This window comes from Camponotus floridanus, unplaced genomic scaffold (genome assembly GCF_003227725.1).
Source record: "Camponotus floridanus strain SB8 unplaced genomic scaffold, Cflo_v7.5 scaffold7, whole genome shotgun sequence".
In the NCBI taxonomy this organism is placed as follows: Eukaryota; Metazoa; Arthropoda; class Insecta; order Hymenoptera; family Formicidae; genus Camponotus; species Camponotus floridanus.
The window spans coordinates 2,137,007-2,155,542 of record NW_020229838.1 but is presented as its reverse complement, the minus strand read 5'-3'; the positions used below and the strand labels follow the sequence as shown (position 1 = coordinate 2,155,542).

The following is an 18,536-nucleotide window of genomic DNA, read 5'->3' as shown; positions in this document are numbered from 1 at the left end:
CTACATAGCGAGTGAAATAACATGTGTGCGTAAATGTTTACATTAAAGAACTATATTTGTAGAAATACATTCGTGATTAAGAATAACTTTCTTAATTGAATTGCTTATGTTATGAGTTTATCATATATGCCAAGTAATGGATTATTTGTATATAAATATATTATATGCGTTGATTAAAAATTAAATAATTCTTATCTATTGCATTAAACTCTCCAGCTTAGCTCATTGAATTTAACTTAGAAATCTTCAGATCCTACTTCTTACATCATAGGGAAAATCGTTGTGCTAAATCTATCCATTATAAAATCTTTTTCTCCCTTTTTCTTCTCTGATAATGAGAATTGAAGTCTAAGGGAAGTCGAAGGGATTAAATCAGCTGATTCGTCTGATTTTTCGTGATTCGAAGATACATACAGAAATCGTGCCGGGCTCACTTCACGTTTCTCAATTCGTTGCGCGGCAACGAATGAAATTGCAAAATCACTAGAATGTTATAACGACTCGTTGTAACGGAACAAACAAATACTCATTATATAATATTATCGCGTTCTTCGAATTCGTGAATACGATGCATTCTTTCTTACCTCGAAAATTTAATTCCTTTCCCTTTCTTCTCTTTGCGTTGGAACATTAAAATGCCCATCGCATCATCAAGTCATTAGTTACGCCATTATTGTCATTAGATTAGTCTCTCATGAACAAAATGAAATTAATGCACTTATGAACATAAATTATGGGGTCAGCGGCAATTTACCGGTGCGACGACGACGATAACGACGACAGCGTCGCATGAAAGCGAATGTCAGAGTGAAAGAAAGAAAGAAAGAAAAAGAGAGAGAAAGAGAGAGAGAAAGAGACCCCTGGCACATAATGACAGTGAAAGGATCGTGACTTTGCCATTGGTTGCGAGGGAAACCGGCGCTATTATGCGTGATTCGCGCTCGTTCGCCTCGCTCAACGATCGGCTGTTCACCTATGACAGTCGCAAAATGAACAACTTGGATTGAATCGGAAATGCGAGAGTTTCCGGAGATTAACTGTCATTCGTATGAAAGTGAAAAGTCTATGAAAAGTGTAGGCGTCGTCCAAATTACGGTGATTATTTCTGCAATTCTACATTATACAATAAGTCTTTCAACTGATGTTGAAACAGTGAGGGATGAAAGGATATTTTTTTATTCTTTGTATTTTTACAAAAGTGGACAGCTTGATTGATTTTAGAACTTTCAAAATTTCTTCACACGAATGACAGTTAAGGAGTATTATTTCGCAATAACGAGCAGGTCATCAGCCTTTGTCATCGATTTCGTTGCGAACATTGATTCGAAACTAGTGTTGTAATTTCGGTGATTTGAACTTTCTTATTACCCGGACAGTGCAAAATTCACTCTACGCTAATTTTCGCGGTTAAGAATAGAGATCATTTTTGTTTGTAATGTCGAAACCTGTCAGAAAACTTTACCGGTTTCAAGTAGCGAGATCTAATTCTTAATTATGAGAAAAGAGGCACGTGAGTTGATTCTTTACGTGGAAATTGCGTTGTGTTCCGTGTTGCGACAGTTTTCGACAGTCAAGATCTTTGGCTGGTTTGCGATCAGCGTTTTCGTATTATCCGGACACAAGGTGATTCTGAAAAAAAGGAAAACCCGGAGAATGAATTTACGCAATGCGTAAGAGTCGATTACTTAACTGTTGTATAATTATTTGTGATGTATGTGCGTCTCTTTACGTCTATGTCTCTTTAAATGTCAATAGTTCGTTCATTTATTCGTTCTAATCAGTAAGTACGCTTTCCTTTTCATTTCAAATGTCATTATCGAAATGTTCGAATATAATAAAAATATACAGTGTGAATTGCGAAACTATAAAATCATAAGAAATTATATAGACACAAGAGTGAACAAAAAGATATGTGAAATAATATTTAAAGTAAAAAATAATATCAATTATTATATTATGTCAATTTTTGCACAAATATTTCCTGTGCATTTGTATGAAAAAATAAATTTTCAAAAAATAATCTCTTTTTAAACAAAAAATAATACTCTCTTTTTAAACAAAATATTGTACTATTTAAATGATTATTTGTAATAGTTCATGCGTGAAATGTACTATCTACAACAAATCATATATAATTAAAATAATGACTTTCTAAAACTTCAGCAGAGGGCAGCAAGGACATCGCGTGTATATGGACCTTGCGTGTTCAAGGACTTCGGCTAATCAGATGCTTTCCGCTAGGAATACTTACATCATCGATAATGAAATAAAAAAAAGTCGCGAAATAAGAAATATGTAAAATTCTTACTCGTGATCAGTCTCCAGACTTTTGATGGTCAACGAGTCTATATAAGCCCGTGGCGTATGAAGCAACCTCCACGTAAGCGGGTTGAAGACCGAGGTCTGATACTCCCAGGTGATCTCGACCGAGTTTGGCTTGCCCACAATATCTCCAGGCAGTACGATTGTGTGCGTACTACCAGGCTCGTAATATTTTGAGGTCGAGCTCAGCTGCATCTTTTCAGTTTTCTTGCCATTCGTGCCAATCGCGCGCACGATAAACATCCCGACTTCCCCGCCATACGATAAGCTCTCGTCTGTCTTGGAGATATTTATCGTTACCTTGTAGTGGCCCTCTGCAGTCATCAGTAAATTAAATTATTTATCTTATTATATATTTTTCTTTCTCTGTTAATGTAGTTAAATTAAAATATGCTTGTTCTCTTCTTCTCATCACATATTAGATATTTTAAAATTTCAAAAACACATAATCAATTTCATAATATTAAAACAATTACTACATCTTCGATTGTCTTCTTCATTTAACTTGGTGTCATTAAAAATATAAGCGATTCGCGCACGTATATGTATAGTGATTTAAATTCTAACATAAGTAAGTCATTACTAACTGCAAAACGGTCTGTCATGTCCGGTCATGAGGTATACGGTCGCGTGATAGTTTCCGGGCTGAGCGTCCAGTCCGAATCTGGGACAGTATTGGTTTACGCAATCGAAACAGCTGCCCTCCTGGAACTTGTCCCAAGAGTTACATGGCACAGCTAAGAAGGGGCATGGACTGTTTATGCTCTCGATAAAGTATTCGTAACTGCGGATATGGTTGCATGATAGAAATCTCTTGATTCCTGAAAAGAAGACCGCGCGTATCAATCTCGCGTATTAATTTTTTTTTTCTTTCGTATCATATATGCTGAAGTGTCGTATAAATGAATATTAAATAACCAGACTCACCTCGAAAGAAACTGCCACGTTCCAAGTTGATGGAATTGACCACACCCTCGTTACAGCCGGGCTGACTGCGGCCACCATTCGGATAGAAATCAATGTGCGCTACTGGGTGCGTAATACCGAGGCCGCCGCTGATAAAAGGATTGCAATCCGTGTGAATAGCTGTCACGAATGTCGCATCCGTCGGATCTAATCGAACCATCGGCGAGGTGTTGCTGAAGTGTGGTTCCGCCGGATCGAGACCTTGTGAGTAAAATTGCGACGAGAAACATTAGCGAGCATCGTTTTCCGACGATCCTTCGATGCACAAATATAGACGAGAGTTTAAAATAATTATGCAATAAAGAAAAAATAAATTCTGTGTCAAAAGGCGCGAATCTATTTAAAGACAAGGACATTTAAGGCTTCTCTAACGGAGATAATTTTTTAATTTTGTTATACACATCTTTCTCTTTCAAGCATTTCACGAAGCATGCGAGAAAATTAACAAATCTTCGACTTGGGTCTTTGTGTCTTGCATCTTTAATGTTTTTAATTAAATATATTTTCAATAAATGAAAAACGACATTAATGCAATAAATCAACAATAACAGACGTTGCGTGACTGTCACAACAAGAGTTCTGAATCAATGTCTCGAGTAAAAATGTCAAGTTGACGGCATAGATAATTTTATGGTACGTTGTCATTCTTAGAATTGACATATACCTCTCTAAATCTGAATAGGTTGTACGTGTCTTGTACGACTTTCGAAACATATGAACGGATCTCACGTAAGGGTTACCGAACGTTCCGTCGTATTACTTCATTGCATAAAAGCGGAAGTTATTTTGCGGCTTGCCGAGAGACAATAAATTAATAGTTCGCGAAAGAAAGTCGCTCATTACATTCACGTTCTCGCATTAATGCGTTCTTCGGGTGAATATTTTCTGTCAAATTTGCGGGCAAATTTTTTACTGAAGATACTCGGTGCATAAAGGGAATTTATTTCTACAGGATCGATGGTGAACGATCCGATAATTTTTCCTCGCTTGTGACTGATAATATCCCATTAGCTTCCTCGTCCTTGTTCGGAGACACGAGGCCTATTCTCCTGCTATCCTCCTCTGCCACTTCTTGAAACAACGTGCTCTCTTATTCCGGTTGTTTACCGCAATCTCGTCTCCGGACGCACATCCAGGAGCACGTCTTTCTCGTCTTCATCTTCGATGAGCTAACTGCTTCTGCATACCAAGGTAGGTATCTCTCTCATTTCTCCCTCTCGTTAGGGGATGTTTCTCCTCGTCGAGGGGTAAGCGTCGAGGCGGAGAGAAAGCGACGATTCGCCAACCCTCAGCGAATTCTGCGGTCTCGTTTCGCGGCCATGACGATTATAAACCCCGCCGTCGTCCTTGTTAACACACTTCGTGTCTCCTTCTGTTATCCTGGTAGTTCCCGATGGGATCGATAGCTTACGTAACGACCGTAAACTCGTCCACCTCCAATCGGATAGGTTCGATATATCGATTCCTAACGAAGAGGAGAAGGAATTTCGCGAAGCTCTTTCCCTAAACGCGCTCGTGCTTTTTGTGGTCAATTACATAACAAGTAGGCATGTTAGTTCTAAGTCACGCGTAGAAGAGAATGTAAATAATCGTTCCAACCGATTATTTATACTCCGAACTTACGATTCTCTTAATTTCCGCGTGTTGCGGCAAATCGTTAAACAAGCTCTGGCCGAGTCTTTATACGATATCGCGTGGATATATCGCACGTTACATAAATCCGTCGATGGCACGAATCACGCAGGAAAGTACAACGAAAGTATTTTACGATCGTTGCTTTTACGATCGCTCGTCCTCTATTTGTCTGCTGCAGCGAATCATATTGTCACTCGTCTTCGAGTCTTTGCTCGTTACGTTTGCGAAAATTTCACTGATCCTTTAAATGATAAATTCGTGTAATGGAGACTTCGATAGAAAGTTGAAATGTTCTGAACCTTATACGCTATACAATCAAATAGTTAAACATTTTTCTTCTTATGTATCTATATTTTCGCCAAAATGATGTGATTATTGTTATTTTTGATTTACCATACTATAAATATGGCTATAAATAAAATAAAAATATAAAATTTTTTTTTCAGCTTTGAAAAAATTAAAAGGTAAAATTGTAGCGAGTGCGAAAAGTGACATCTTATTTATCATCATTGATTATTGCAATAAACCGCCCACCTTTTTTTATCAAGATTAATAAAAAGACCGATCTGACATTAAATTTTTTCGAGCGAGATACTCCTGCGACAACTGCTATCCTGATCATCTGCGAATCAATCGGCTATCTTCGTAATGCTCCGAGCTGTTTACGACCGCGAGAGGGGACAAGCGACCGGCTCCGACATTGATCGTCAGAAAAATGAGAGAAAGGAGAAAAAGAAAGGCACGAATGTGTTTGTGCGCGCACGCGTTTACGTCGCATTTCTTTTGCAAATTTGCATACCTCCGTCACTTATTTCACTCCTGCGTTTACCTTCCACCTCATCTCTCGCTTTCCTGTGTTACGCACACTTCTTTTTAAGCCTTTCATAAAGAGACCCTCGACACATCTCCTTCTGTCGCAATTTATTATCGCGCGTATGTAATATTTGAGAAGATTATTTAATCGATCATTTTTTAGTCTCACTTATGGATCGTGTAAAATTTCGCTTACGAATTGATGCGCGATGTACGAGTTCTCAGAGAGTTTGAAAAAATATTGACAAAAGTATAAGATATATAAAAGTTTTCTCGCGCTTCTCGTGCTTCGTGAGATTGGCGCCAAAATTATACGCACTATAATTATCCGATTGTACCTGTGATCCGACCAAGCTTGTAGCCATATCGATAGCTCAAGGCGTAGCCGACGTAGCCGCAAGTGTGGGCGCCCAGACTGTGTCCGATGCAGTGCATCCTCGAGGGTGATATCTTGCCGATCTCGATCAGCTGAGCCGCCAGACGAGCTGTCATTGCGCCCACGAGTCGCGTGTTGGCCACAGCCTGCGTGTAAGGTGGTCCTGCACCGCCAATCCAATTGACAATAATGACGTTGCAGTCTTCTTTCAACAGCAGTTCCTTCATCAGTCTCTAGCCAATTAAGATATTTAGATTAACTGTACGATCATATTAAAGAGGTAAATTTCTTTTCAAAAACAATAAAATTTCACGGAAATATAAAGAATATTAAATTATAAAACTAGAATATATGATATAATTTGTTTTCTGAGAAAATAGTAAAAACTAATCAATATATAAAATCCTCTCATAATTATTAATTAAAATTTAATTAATCTCATTAATTATCTCTCAAATATTTTACATATATATGTATATATGTGTGCATATATGTCTTATATCTCTATAAAATTTTCCTCAAAAATCTTGGGATATGCTCACCAGGACCCAAGTCTTGTCGCCGTTCTCAAGAAACCCATGGATGATGAAATATAAATTGTTCTCTTTTTTCAAGGGCGTTTTCCGGATCGTATCAAAGTCATCAATCTTCAGCTCATAGTTCTGATCGACCTGTGTGCGCTTATGAAGTATATAACGGGGATTGATGCTGTCCGGACGTGCCGGAAATGTAGACACCGGTCGGTTTTCTCCGGACCAAGGTGCTCCGATATAGAAACAACCGTACGGCTCGAAGCATCGCCACATGTACCATTCTGATTAAATAAATACTTGTTACTCTTTATTTATAAGAGATCAAAGGATTTAATGAAAAATTTATTATATTTAACTCAAGAATTTTTTTCAAGTTCTTAAAATACACAACAATTATTTTGAAATCTTTAGAAATCTTTAAATAAAATATAATTATTCGCACTTTTAAAATTAATTCAATATTATACAAAAACGAATATAAATAAAGAAATCTTGTTCGTAAGTTAAATAACGTGCATTCATATAATATATTGCCTCACCATATTTAAAGCGCTTCATATTCATGACAATTTTGTAAATCTTGTTTATTTTTTATCATGTTTACAAATTTGCATAACTTATAAAAAGATCTTATAACTTAAAATGTTATTCAATACATAAAAAATGTTTGCTATCCATTTGCACTTCAATCAAGTGTATCATAAACAAAAGAAAAGCATAAAATATTCTGATTCATGACAATTTTGTAAATCTTTCTTTTTGATCATGTTACAAATTTGCATAATTTATAAAAAGATCCTATAACTTAAAATGTTATTCAAGACATAAAAAATTGTTGCGATCCATTTGCATTTCAATCAACTGTATCTTAAACAAGAGAAAAGCATAAAATATTTTGCATGAAAAAGTAAAAAAAATTGAAACCCGATCGAAGAATCAGCTTCTCGTTAGGAATTTCACGCTATTGTATATAAAATTTCGGCACAGATAACGCGTCACTAAAAATAAACATATCTAACTGATTTATTCACCGTCCTTCACCGTTCTATATCGGATCAACAAGTTTCGAGCGACGAAAGAACGCCATTACGAATTACTCTCTCAGGGGTTATCAGACGCGTTCACGATATATCTTCACGCGCAGCTTTATCAGTTCTTCGAAAACTCTGTTTTGTCTTCGCGTTGGATCAGCAATTAATACGATTGCACGTGACAGCAAAGACAGTAAGCCTCATTTTCTTTATTAGAATGATTCCGACAAGGAAGTATTTGATTATTATCTTAATTCTTTATTCACACGTTTAAATAAAAATTTTTAAATCATTATGTTATTATCGCAAGAAACAAATATTATTTTCTTTTTATCTTTTATTGTTAACGAACAATAAAAAATCAGACAGATTTTTCAGAAGAAAAATTTACACTTACGGTCGTCCAGATCGAATTTGTTCTCCTCCTCTTCCGGCGATAAGGTTGTGGTAGTAATATTCTCGGCTAAATTGACATTTTCCACATTTTCAGGCAGGGTAGCCATTATATTGGCCGTGTACGCCAGCACGAACAGGGTCTCGTTGAGGAACATGTTGAAATATCCTTTGTGTTGACAAGTGTTATATATATATATGTTGTTTGGTTTATAACTTGTTCGATATTCCTATATTTCGTGTGTACATTTCTTGTGTACTATATGATAGATATTACATGCCGAATATTTGATTCGAATTAACAATCGGCGTGGAACTAAAAAAGAATTTCGTCGATGAAAAATATATATAAAAAATTAGATTATATCACAGTCTCTCAAAAGTTTCGATGCGTTTTCCGTGCAAGATGAAGTTAATTACAGCTGATTAAGAACATCTTTTTCTTTACCCTCTGTTATTGTAGCCCGTCGAAGAATCGCGCGACGCACATAAACATCCGAGGATTTTGGTTTCTCGGACTTTGTATCGATTGGTTGAAGAAGAAAGAAATACTTTTTCACTGCGAACGTGGTCGCGACGTCCTTGGCTCTTGACTGTGTCCAAAGATCTCGTGAGCTCTCTAAATGTCTGTCTCGTCGGCGGGTCGATTCGTCACTGTCAGCTACTCTAAGTAAGTCACACTCGGTATCAGTAATAATAATGAAAAATCTATTGACGTAAAGGCGGCTCGTGATAATACTCGTGTCGGCAACGATCCTGATATTAAGCGTCTGTCGCGGAATAAACGAAATTTATATCACGCCAATTGACAGCGCTATCTCGAATCATTAATATCTCTTCGATTTTTTTTAAATCTTCGAGAGTGCATGTCATTAATATATTTACTTAAATGACTTTTAAAAGTATTATAAACTTGGATAATTTAATTTAAATAGTCTTTTATAAAAATTGAATATTTTTTTTCGTTAAATAATTTTCGAATTGCACTGAAAACAACTCTTGCTCGGATCGATTTATCGATCTTATAAACGTTAATCGAACCGTTGAGGGAAATATTGAGACGCGTGCGGAAGCGATGACACGGTCACGTTCAAGCGTTCTCGATGATCCCAGGTCCACTGATCGGCACTAATCACTCAAATTTCTGCTGACCCATGTGAACTTCATGCGTGTTCGCCCCACTCCAGGAGGAGCTCAGCTGTTCTCTTTCACGAAGCGTTCTTATCCGGTTTCGAGATGGGAATAGGAGGTGGTCATTTCAATCTAATGAATCTTTCTAGAATTTTCTATCTGTGCTATATTTACGAGCCATCGTGCGAAAGAAATTTTTGCAACAAATACATTTATTTTATATTTCTCTCCCCCTCTCTTTGTCTCTCGTTCTCTTTACAATTAATTAGTCTTTAAAAAATATTCACTGTGTAGTATATTTACTGTGTGCTTTATATTATTTTTTTTTGTACACAGTTACAGAAATATTAGAAATTACGTGACTAAATAGAATACAATTTATAATCGATACTTGTAGAGATAATTATAATATTTTAAAGCAATTTATATGTACAGTTCCTCAAATTTGAATAATTCCATCAAATTCTTCAATTTTCTGCCGTGCCCCAAAATATTTAAAAAGTTCTTGTCCACTGATTGGCTGGCCCTTACTAACATAAAGACCTGCCTGTGTGTGTGTGAAACAAGTCATTAAACGAAATACTGTTTTCACAGAATCCCACGGGATGTCGTCGAGAGAGTCTTCAAAAGGACCGCCACCTTTTTGTAGCGACCGCCTATTCGTGGAAACGCTCTTCTTCTCGGAAAATACAAGACGATAAATCCACCGGTGGTCCAGCGGCTTGCGGCTAATTAAACCGGATCAAAGCCACTTAAAGTGCTCGTTAAAGTGCTTGTCCTCGTTTTCTCCCTGTTTCCAATAGCACGACGGGTATTCTCCGCATCATTAAAGTACGGCTCCTGCAATCACGTAAGAGAAATCTTTATCGGGAAATTCCTGAGTAGAGTGTAGGAAAGAGCTTTGTTGCATCTAGTTCGATTTTTATTCGCCAAAGATATACGAGAATAATTTATGCGACGATTACGATCTAGATTCTTGTAGCTCTGTGAAAATTTATAGCACATTCTTAAATGTATATTCTTAAATGTATTGTTGAAAATAGATGTATTAGTGATTCAAATTATTAGATAATATAGTTATAATTAAATAATATAAATATTTAAATTCTGTTTCTCTCTCTCACATACACACATGTATATTTATTATATTTTAAACGGATTAATTATTTATAAGCAATGTATATATGTGTGTGTATAAATAACGTGACCATCTATTTTTTCCCTCGGAGCGGGACGCCCTTAAATTATTGTTTTAAAAATAAAACACATGTTTATAATATAGTTATGAAATGTTTAATGAATAATAAAAAAAAAAGAAAAAAATAAGAATGTTACTCTTTGTTATCAAAATGGCTTTTAACACTGCGACTCCTAATTGTGTTTTTTCACTAGTCCATATTTTATTCATATGGGAAAACACTCTTTCGACTGAAGCGTTACTGCCAGTTTTGTCAAAGCGGGACATTTTTACGTATTTTGGGCAGCGGGACACATAGCTTAAAAGCAAGACATATGGTCACGTTATGTATAAACGATATGAAAAGTCCTAAGAAAATACCGTGTTAACTAAAACTTCTTGCAACTGTTTTTCTTTGTGAGTAAACGAAACCCAAGTTTCGTTATACAAAATTCGCTGAGTAACACAATACAAAGCGGGCCTCAAACGTCAGGGACAGGTCACAGGAGCCCTTTTCCGGCATAAAAAGGTATCGAACCGATCGATATACGGGTTGAGTCGAGAGAGCCAGTAACGCACGCCATAGAATTGGCGCGCCGCCCTATGGGGTGCCATCGACCCCGATGGAGCTCCTGCCTGCGTAAACGAAGCCCCGCATATCCCCCAAACATCCCCCTTTGCGAGTCACCCCCGGGTAGCGTTGAAAATCGGCCTCCTAGCCGATCGTGAATCCCTAATACCGCGCACCCCCAAGACGTCTCACGTGTTACCCAGGAAACGTCTCGCGTTGCCGAGGAAACGTCTCGCGTTGCCCAGGAAACGTCTAGCGAAATCGCGCGGCCGAGGACGGGGCTCCTGACCATTTCTGCGGACTTGGTAGCCGAATCGTACGACTGCTGCATCGTGATTACCGCGAAAAGTATGAATGACAGCCGCGCGCGGACCGCGTTCGGGGGAGGGTTGCAACCCCGAGAACAACCGAATACAGGATCCGCGCGCCAATCCTGTCGCGATTCTTCCGCGATTGCATCTACCTTTATGCTATCTTAGCGTGATGAATTTTAAAAATAATGTCACAAAATATATTTATTTTACACATATATTTCGCAGACTTATAAAAGATATAGAATTATAAATTAGAATTATATTAAATCCACAATCATATATCATTTTAAAATGAAATATTATTAAGCCACTTTGTGTATATATGTGTGTGTGTGTGGGCGGGCGTGCGAGTCTGACGTTCAATTGCAATAAATTTCGTTGTAATTGCCGATTAACTGCATAAGTATATAGCGTGCGCGAAAGAAAATGGCGAAATGATGAATGGCGAAAAAGGGAGGCCAGAGATCGAATGTAAATTATTCGCGCGTTATTCACGAGCGTGGGCAGCAACGGACGGTATAACGCGGGTCTTTAATGATACGAACGACAGATCGCCGCCCCCCTTTGACCTTGAAGGAGCCCTTGAAACGCTCCTGCCAACCCTTGCTACCCTGTTACATTGCCCTATCCAATCCCCATCCATTTATTCCCATCTATCATTCATGCTCCTCCGTGTAAGGTGTCCTTCGAGCTCGACCGAGCCGTAAAGTGATTTACGTCGTCGCGCCAGTAACGTAAAACGACCCACACACGAAGCGCCGTTCAGTTAAATTGCTAATTATTCATCGGAACTCGGCCGCAACTAACCAACGTTGCACTTTACGTAATATTTATGAAGCAATTATGCTATGTACCACGTGTTGTTATATAATTATAATGTAGTTTATTTCTCGTTTATATCATAAAATTTTATAATTATTTTTCTACTTATAATCTTTTCTAAAAGAAAGTTTTCATTTCTTTATTTCTAATTACTCTTATCTTTTACATACCCGTTTGTTATTTTGCGTTTTCTCGATTTTATTACCGCGATTACTTAATTGTTAAAAATCGCTTTTGATTAAAGGGTAGATTATTTAAGCATGTTTAATTTCGACGCGATTGAATAAATATTTATCAATGTATATAACGATGACGTGCGTAAATTTAATATAGCCGTTAATTATTTTCTTTTCTCTCTGTTTCTCTCTTTCTTCGCATCAAAAGTTTTTTATTCAATGAAACGTACGTCAAATAGGTCTCGATGAAGACTGTACTTTGTACTATTGTTTTGCTATCGTTTGCAGTTAAGAATATTCTGGTCAATGTACATCAGATAACGTAATGCGTTTCCGGGACGTAGGTCGATTGAACGAAGATTTGTTTTCGAAAGTAGAACTAAAAGTTGTATCAAAAGAAGAAAAAATCAATATAATCAATGTATATATATATATATATATATATATATATATATATATATAAACATTTTAATTGCTTCAATCGATATGTAAATCCCAAGAATAATAATAATTTCGCTTCGGAAAAATAACTTATCGCACAAACATAATACGTAAATGATTCTACGAACTTCGAATTTCGTCACTGTGACTTGTGTGCCCCGTCCAAATGATAAGCGAGGGCGGTTTCCAAATATTAAAATATCGGAATCCGATACGAGTGCGATATGCCTCACAATGTACTTCTCCAAATTTCGCAATTGATGCATTTGCACTTTGCATATTTACAAAGTTCACAATCTGACGTCTTCATAAAATTCAATTTCACAAAACAATAACATGATAAGAGTTTATAATAATAAGGACAAGACTTCCATGTACGAATCTCATTAGAAATATAAGAAAATATATATCGAGGAAAGAAAAATTTTTCGATTTTGAAGACAAGATTCGGAAATTCGCAGATCGCATTCCGATTGATCCTTTTCGGTTTTCGGTCGGGTTTTCTCTCGCCCCAATCGTCTCCTTCTCGACACGCCTTTGTAGGGCCGCGCACTTCGATCCGAACACTTCGTCCGTCTTCATGAAACCCTGTTCCACTCGCCGACACGTGTCCGTCTGAGGTTGCGTAACCCTTTGAACGTGCCATGAATCCGACGTGCAAAAATCGGCGCGACAAGTTATTAATCGCGCGCCTCTCAAGTGGTTGTAGCGCGCGGACAATTAAGCGTCAATTTCACGGGACCGGAGGAAAAAAAAGGTTCATACAAAACGAACTTCATTTTTTTACCAGGCGAACATGAAAACGGCGTAGCGAGATGACGCGATGCGACATACGCCAGTTGTGCGTATTGTGCGTTTCGCATCGCTAACCAAAGTGAAATTTTCAGTGTTTTTTTTACGGGCTAAAAATTCGCGGGTTAAAAATTCAAAAGCGCATGGACTGCGAATCAAAAAATTATACTTCGATTCGAATGGATCAAATTCTCAACAAAAGCTTGAACTTGTATCGACTTAATTTTAAAGAGATTTCTCGCTAAATTGATGTCTCGGAATCCAAATGAATAACAATAAACTTGTACGCTGTAATCGCTGTAGTTTTAAAAATATTTCAGTTGTAATTATAACATTTTAATCAAATGTCGAACATAAAAAAAACAAAGATATTTAAACTTTGCAAATGTGCAATCAAATCTTTCGCGAATGCGTTTTAGTTTCAGTCACGTTCGATAAGGAATTAATGTGTATACAAAGCCAAGTATTCAAATAAAAATGCAACGCGAAATAATCTTGATGGTATAAATGCGCGTGACAGAAAGATGAATAATTCTCCGGAATTGATAAACGATTAATATCTGTCTTTTCCATCAACACGAATCATGTATCAGATAAAGTTTTTCCACTGACAATTTCAACGAAATGTTTTTACAAGCATGTTTTGCTGATCTGCGTAATCGAACCAGAGATAAAATTACTTTGTTGCAAAATGACATTATGATTTTTATATTGCTTTCATATAGAATATATATAATATTTAACAATTTTTATAATATGTCATTTATATATATATATATATATATATATATATATATATATATATAAATGCAATAACACGTGAATTATTAACAAAATTGTTAATAAAATTTAATAAAATTTAGTTTAATAAAATTGTTAAAGTTGTTAAAATTGTTACGACTCGGTTTAAATGATTATTACACTAAGGAAAGCGTGGCCCGTTCTTTCCTTCTGTTTCTACTAGGAAGACGATAATATCAGACCAACGATTGCTCAAGCATTCGATTAGGCTCTTGACGCCATGTCTCTGCCGAGTCTCTGTTGCGCCATCGCCCTTAGGGATTATGGTGTAACAGGGCCGAGAGTCCCCAAAATACTTACATGCATGTTCTAAGACCCTGGGAACGCGGCCCTTCGCGTGACGGCCCTAAAGGGGTCAACGCGCGACTCGATTATAATTCTACGTCCGGAACGCGCTTTCGTCGACAATGAACGTTGTCGTCGTTGAAGGGAAGTCGGCTGATGACATCGATTAGGAGAGCATATCTCTGAGAATGCTCTCTAGACAAGCCGCATTATGTAAATCCAATTTAGAGAAAAATGTAATTCTTCTTTTTCATACATGATAGTTCAATAGAACATCGCTTCTCTTTATCTCTCTTTCTTTGATCTTATTTTGTTTTTTTCTTTTAATTATCAAAGTTTATTAATAGAGATGTGTGTATCTCTAGATATACAAAGAATACACGTGAGGTGGCAATTTTCTAAATTAAGGTTCTAAATTTAGATCAAAATTTTAGGACGTATAAAACAAAGCGATGCCTTGCAATCTGCGAGATGCTATTTCCGCATCCGAAGAAAAGGTATAAAATATTTTGTGGATGAAAAAAATTGATTTTACTAAAGGAATTTCTTAAATTTCTAACGTTATTTTATAACGGGTTCTCTCAAATTTCAGTACCGTACAAGTTTATAAATATCGTGTACCTTGGAAAGCAGCGGTTCGATTTTCCATTCTCGAGTTTCCCCTTTCATTCTCGTATTAATAAATTACCGCGATGAAATACAGTCCAAGATGTTACGATAAATCTTTTGTTGGCGATACGCGCCATATGTGATATGCTCGCGCGAAACGGCTATCGAGAAATCGATCTCAAAAATTTGTCGACCGGTTCATGGTATCCTGTTAAACCTCGACGCTGATTTGACTTTCACTTTTCGAAGCCCTTGGCGAAACCGCGTGGATAGCTATCCTTCGTCGCTGAGACTCGAGCGTGATTTTACATATATCGGATGTATCTCTTTGATCCATCACCCAATCGCTACATATTGCCAATTGCCATCTTTCTCTTTCTCTTTCAAAACAAAAATTCTATTTATTAATCGCAAATGTCATCGCATTGTTACCCTATTATTGCTCGATTATACGCGATCTTTTCTTTAAAGTTGCAATTTTTTCGAGGCCGTTGCAACATGGTATAATATTATAACAACGGTTACGATGTTATATATATTACGTATATTATTATTTTTATATCAATGCATATTTTTCCTCGACGAATCCTCGCAAAGCGAAACTCTTGCACTCGCGCATTTGCTCGGTACATGCATATCACGGTGCACCGGTAGTTTTCTCGCAATGGTATGTATTACATTAACGTTGTTCCGGAAAGTTCGTAAATACGCCATATACAAGGGGACTGTTACGGGAGGGCGGATCCCTTTCTCAGGACTGCCGAAGGGCTTTCGCACGTGTTTCGACCAGTCCTTTCTTCATGGTTCCCTAGTAAAAGTGCGTAGGCGTATGCCCTTTAGGGATTAAGAGTCGTGAATTCTCCCATAAAAGGACTCGAGCTTGGCGCTGCAAGAGGGTGTCCCGCGGAATTTCACCAGGGGTTGCCCCTCGCGGCTCATGGATTCCTGTTGCGTTAGTTTATCTTTAAATCAGCGTCGAGCGGTTCACCCGTAATCCTTTGTTTACCGTGTCGTCGCCGACAAAAGATTCGTCGTTCGTGAGAACGAAAGCAGCTCACCTCGTGTCTCGGGAGCGTGCACGACTGCGCATGAATACTAATTGGCACCGAGGAAGATGGAATTAGGCAATCATCTTTGCGTGGAGGATATCGCGTGCAGGAGGAGCGATTAGGGCAATTACCGGCCCTAAAGCGGAGCCGTAGGGCAAGAACGCCTATGTACCTCTATACAGAAAAAATTGTAAAAGCGAGTCGTGAAAGACGAGAGTAAAACTTGCGACGTAAATCGACTCGATACCTATCCTCGAGATTAATCGGGATGAAAATTAATACATGGTTCGATCGACTTTAATCGCGACTTGATTTTACGACGCGGATGAGTTTGCGCAAGTTTAGACTGTCATCGGAAACTTTGCGTTTTTTGTCAACTTCCGGATGACTCGATCAGGAAATCATGGCGTGATCGCGGTTCGCGACTAGCGTGAAAAGTGGGATAGGGTTGCGATTAGCCATGGTTGTTTCGTGTATCGATTGGAAAATTTTAATATTTGTGTTTGCGAATCTAATTATCTCTTTGTCAGACCAGAAGCAAATCCATTGCAGTTCTCGATAAATTTTCTCCGATTGCTTTACAAAATTATATTATATATTAACACGCACGTGATTAACGTAACGTTGTTTTTATTATTTGCAGGTTGATGTAAATTTTTCTACAAGAAGAGAGAAGAGCAAAAATATTTCGATCGCACAAATTGCAAATTTTATATTTCTAATATTTATTGAACGATGATTACCATATTGATTTCTGATGCGTCTCTTGGAGGAACACGAATCCAAAAACTCGTCGGCAATGCGTCAAAAAGTGCGTTTTTTTCTCAAGCACGGAAGAACGCAGAATCAGGAAACCATGGAGGTTTCAAAGTCCATCGTAAGAAATTTCCTTGCCCCATAAAACGTTGCGTCGCGATGCTATTGGTCGCGGACCTATACAAACCCTATCGTAAAATTGCGTTTGCCTCGTGGCAAGGATGTCAACGGTAGCAGGAAATCATGATCCGATCGCCCCACATTTCCGACCGAAACCGGTCAACCTGTCTGCCTCGGGAAAAATCTTTGTTCACCTTGATCGGAATTTTCTCTCCTTTTTTTGAACCTCTCTTTGACAATAAACTCACTAGAGTGCTCGGATTTTACATCGGGAAACTGAAAATCAAAAATTTATATCCTGCAAAATGTATATTAATGAACTGATGATTCAATTAAATCTGAATTGTGCTGTCATGTTCCTTTGTTTGCAATTTCGCCGTCAATTCGCATAGTTGAGATTTCCCGTAGGTAAGAATACTATAATATTATCTTAATTTTATCTTAATATTATCTTAATTGCACACTTATTGGATCCTTCATCACACGCAGGGCGCGCAACCAGGCAGCATCGGTCGGCCGATGGCCTCGTAAATTATCCAGGTTTGTCGCCGCGGACAGAAACGAATAGACACCGAGGATATTAGGATATTATGACAGTGAGACACAGCAGTGGCCCGTAACCGCGGTCGACTTTCTGATCTCCTGGAGACCAGGGACGTCTCTCGGCGCTGATACCACATGACGGAGCGCGTATCGCGCGGCGTGCGTGCGTTAGACGACACGCACAACGGCGCATGGCGCCGAGACAAATACACACATTCCAAAGATGCAGATTACTTTTTTTCTTCTGTCGCATTCTTTCTTTTCCTCTCCTTCTCTTCTCTTCGCCCTTTTCTTTCTCTCTTCTCCCCGAAAGGAATTATTTTTAAATAATATAAAGCGCGTTTTATTAATAAAACATTACTTAAACATTTATTTTCTATTGAAATAATCGTTGTACGAATATAGAAGAAATATTTATTTGAAACGTGATAATTAAAATTGTTAATAGAAATAATAATTTTAAAAGAATTATCAGAATTCCTTTTTCTTGAAATAATGATTAAAGTTTTTAGACAATGATTATTTTAAATAATTTTACTGTTAAAGATACTGTGTAAAGTTGATTATTTTGCGTCGCACGTTTTTATTTTTATAATAATGAATACGTCAAATCAGCATAGTAACGTTAACTTGGTAATGTTAGTTCATCGCCAATGACAATGTCCGCCGTTTGTAGAATTCCTTGGAAAGCTTAACGACGTATCCACCGTTTCAATGCGACGAATTCCCGGCTGAAGAAAGATAAATCGCGCAGATGTCAACAGTATTAGGGCGACATGATCGTGCGAAGGAAGCTTCGGGGGCCTGCGGCAAAACCGACAAGATTTTTCGTCCGATGACAAGACTTTTAATTAATATATAGGACCCAGAAATTGCTTAC

The 18,536-nt window shown here is 37.6% G+C and overlaps 1 protein-coding gene and 1 long non-coding RNA gene across 6 annotated transcripts; one reads left to right on the top strand and one right to left on the bottom strand.

Moving 5' to 3' along the window:
• Window positions 1-40: 40 nt before the first annotated feature.
• On the bottom strand, window positions 41-8,706 carry LOC105256647 (pancreatic lipase-related protein 2). 2 transcript variants are annotated; one of them, XM_011266764.3, is made up of 8 exons: window positions 8,518-8,706; window positions 8,074-8,385; window positions 6,655-6,926; window positions 6,075-6,345; window positions 3,250-3,489; window positions 2,910-3,143; window positions 2,309-2,636; window positions 41-1,629 (listed from the first exon to the last, which is right to left on the bottom strand). In XM_011266764.3, the coding sequence occupies exons 2-8, from the start codon at window positions 8,225-8,227 to the stop codon at window positions 1,524-1,526; spliced, it is 1,605 nt and encodes a 534-aa protein (XP_011265066.1). In that variant the 5' UTR covers window positions 8,228-8,385; window positions 8,518-8,706; the 3' UTR covers window positions 41-1,523. The 2 variants fall into 2 exon arrangements, with proteins under 2 accessions (XP_011265066.1, XP_011265077.1); XM_011266775.3 differs by having other exon boundaries at window positions 8,074-8,238; window positions 8,518-8,656.
• LOC105256642 lies at window positions 7,463-17,956 on the top strand. 4 transcript variants are annotated; one of them, XR_003123541.1, is made up of 4 exons: window positions 7,463-7,869; window positions 9,795-10,050; window positions 16,881-17,521; window positions 17,603-17,956. It is a non-coding gene; the product is annotated as an uncharacterized LOC105256642 (long non-coding RNA). The 4 variants fall into 4 exon arrangements; XR_003123540.1 differs by lacking the exon at window positions 7,463-7,869 and adding an exon at window positions 8,560-8,739 and having other exon boundaries at window positions 9,795-10,031; XR_889604.2 differs by lacking the exon at window positions 7,463-7,869 and adding an exon at window positions 8,560-8,739.
• The last annotated feature ends 580 nt before the right edge of the window (window positions 17,957-18,536 follow it).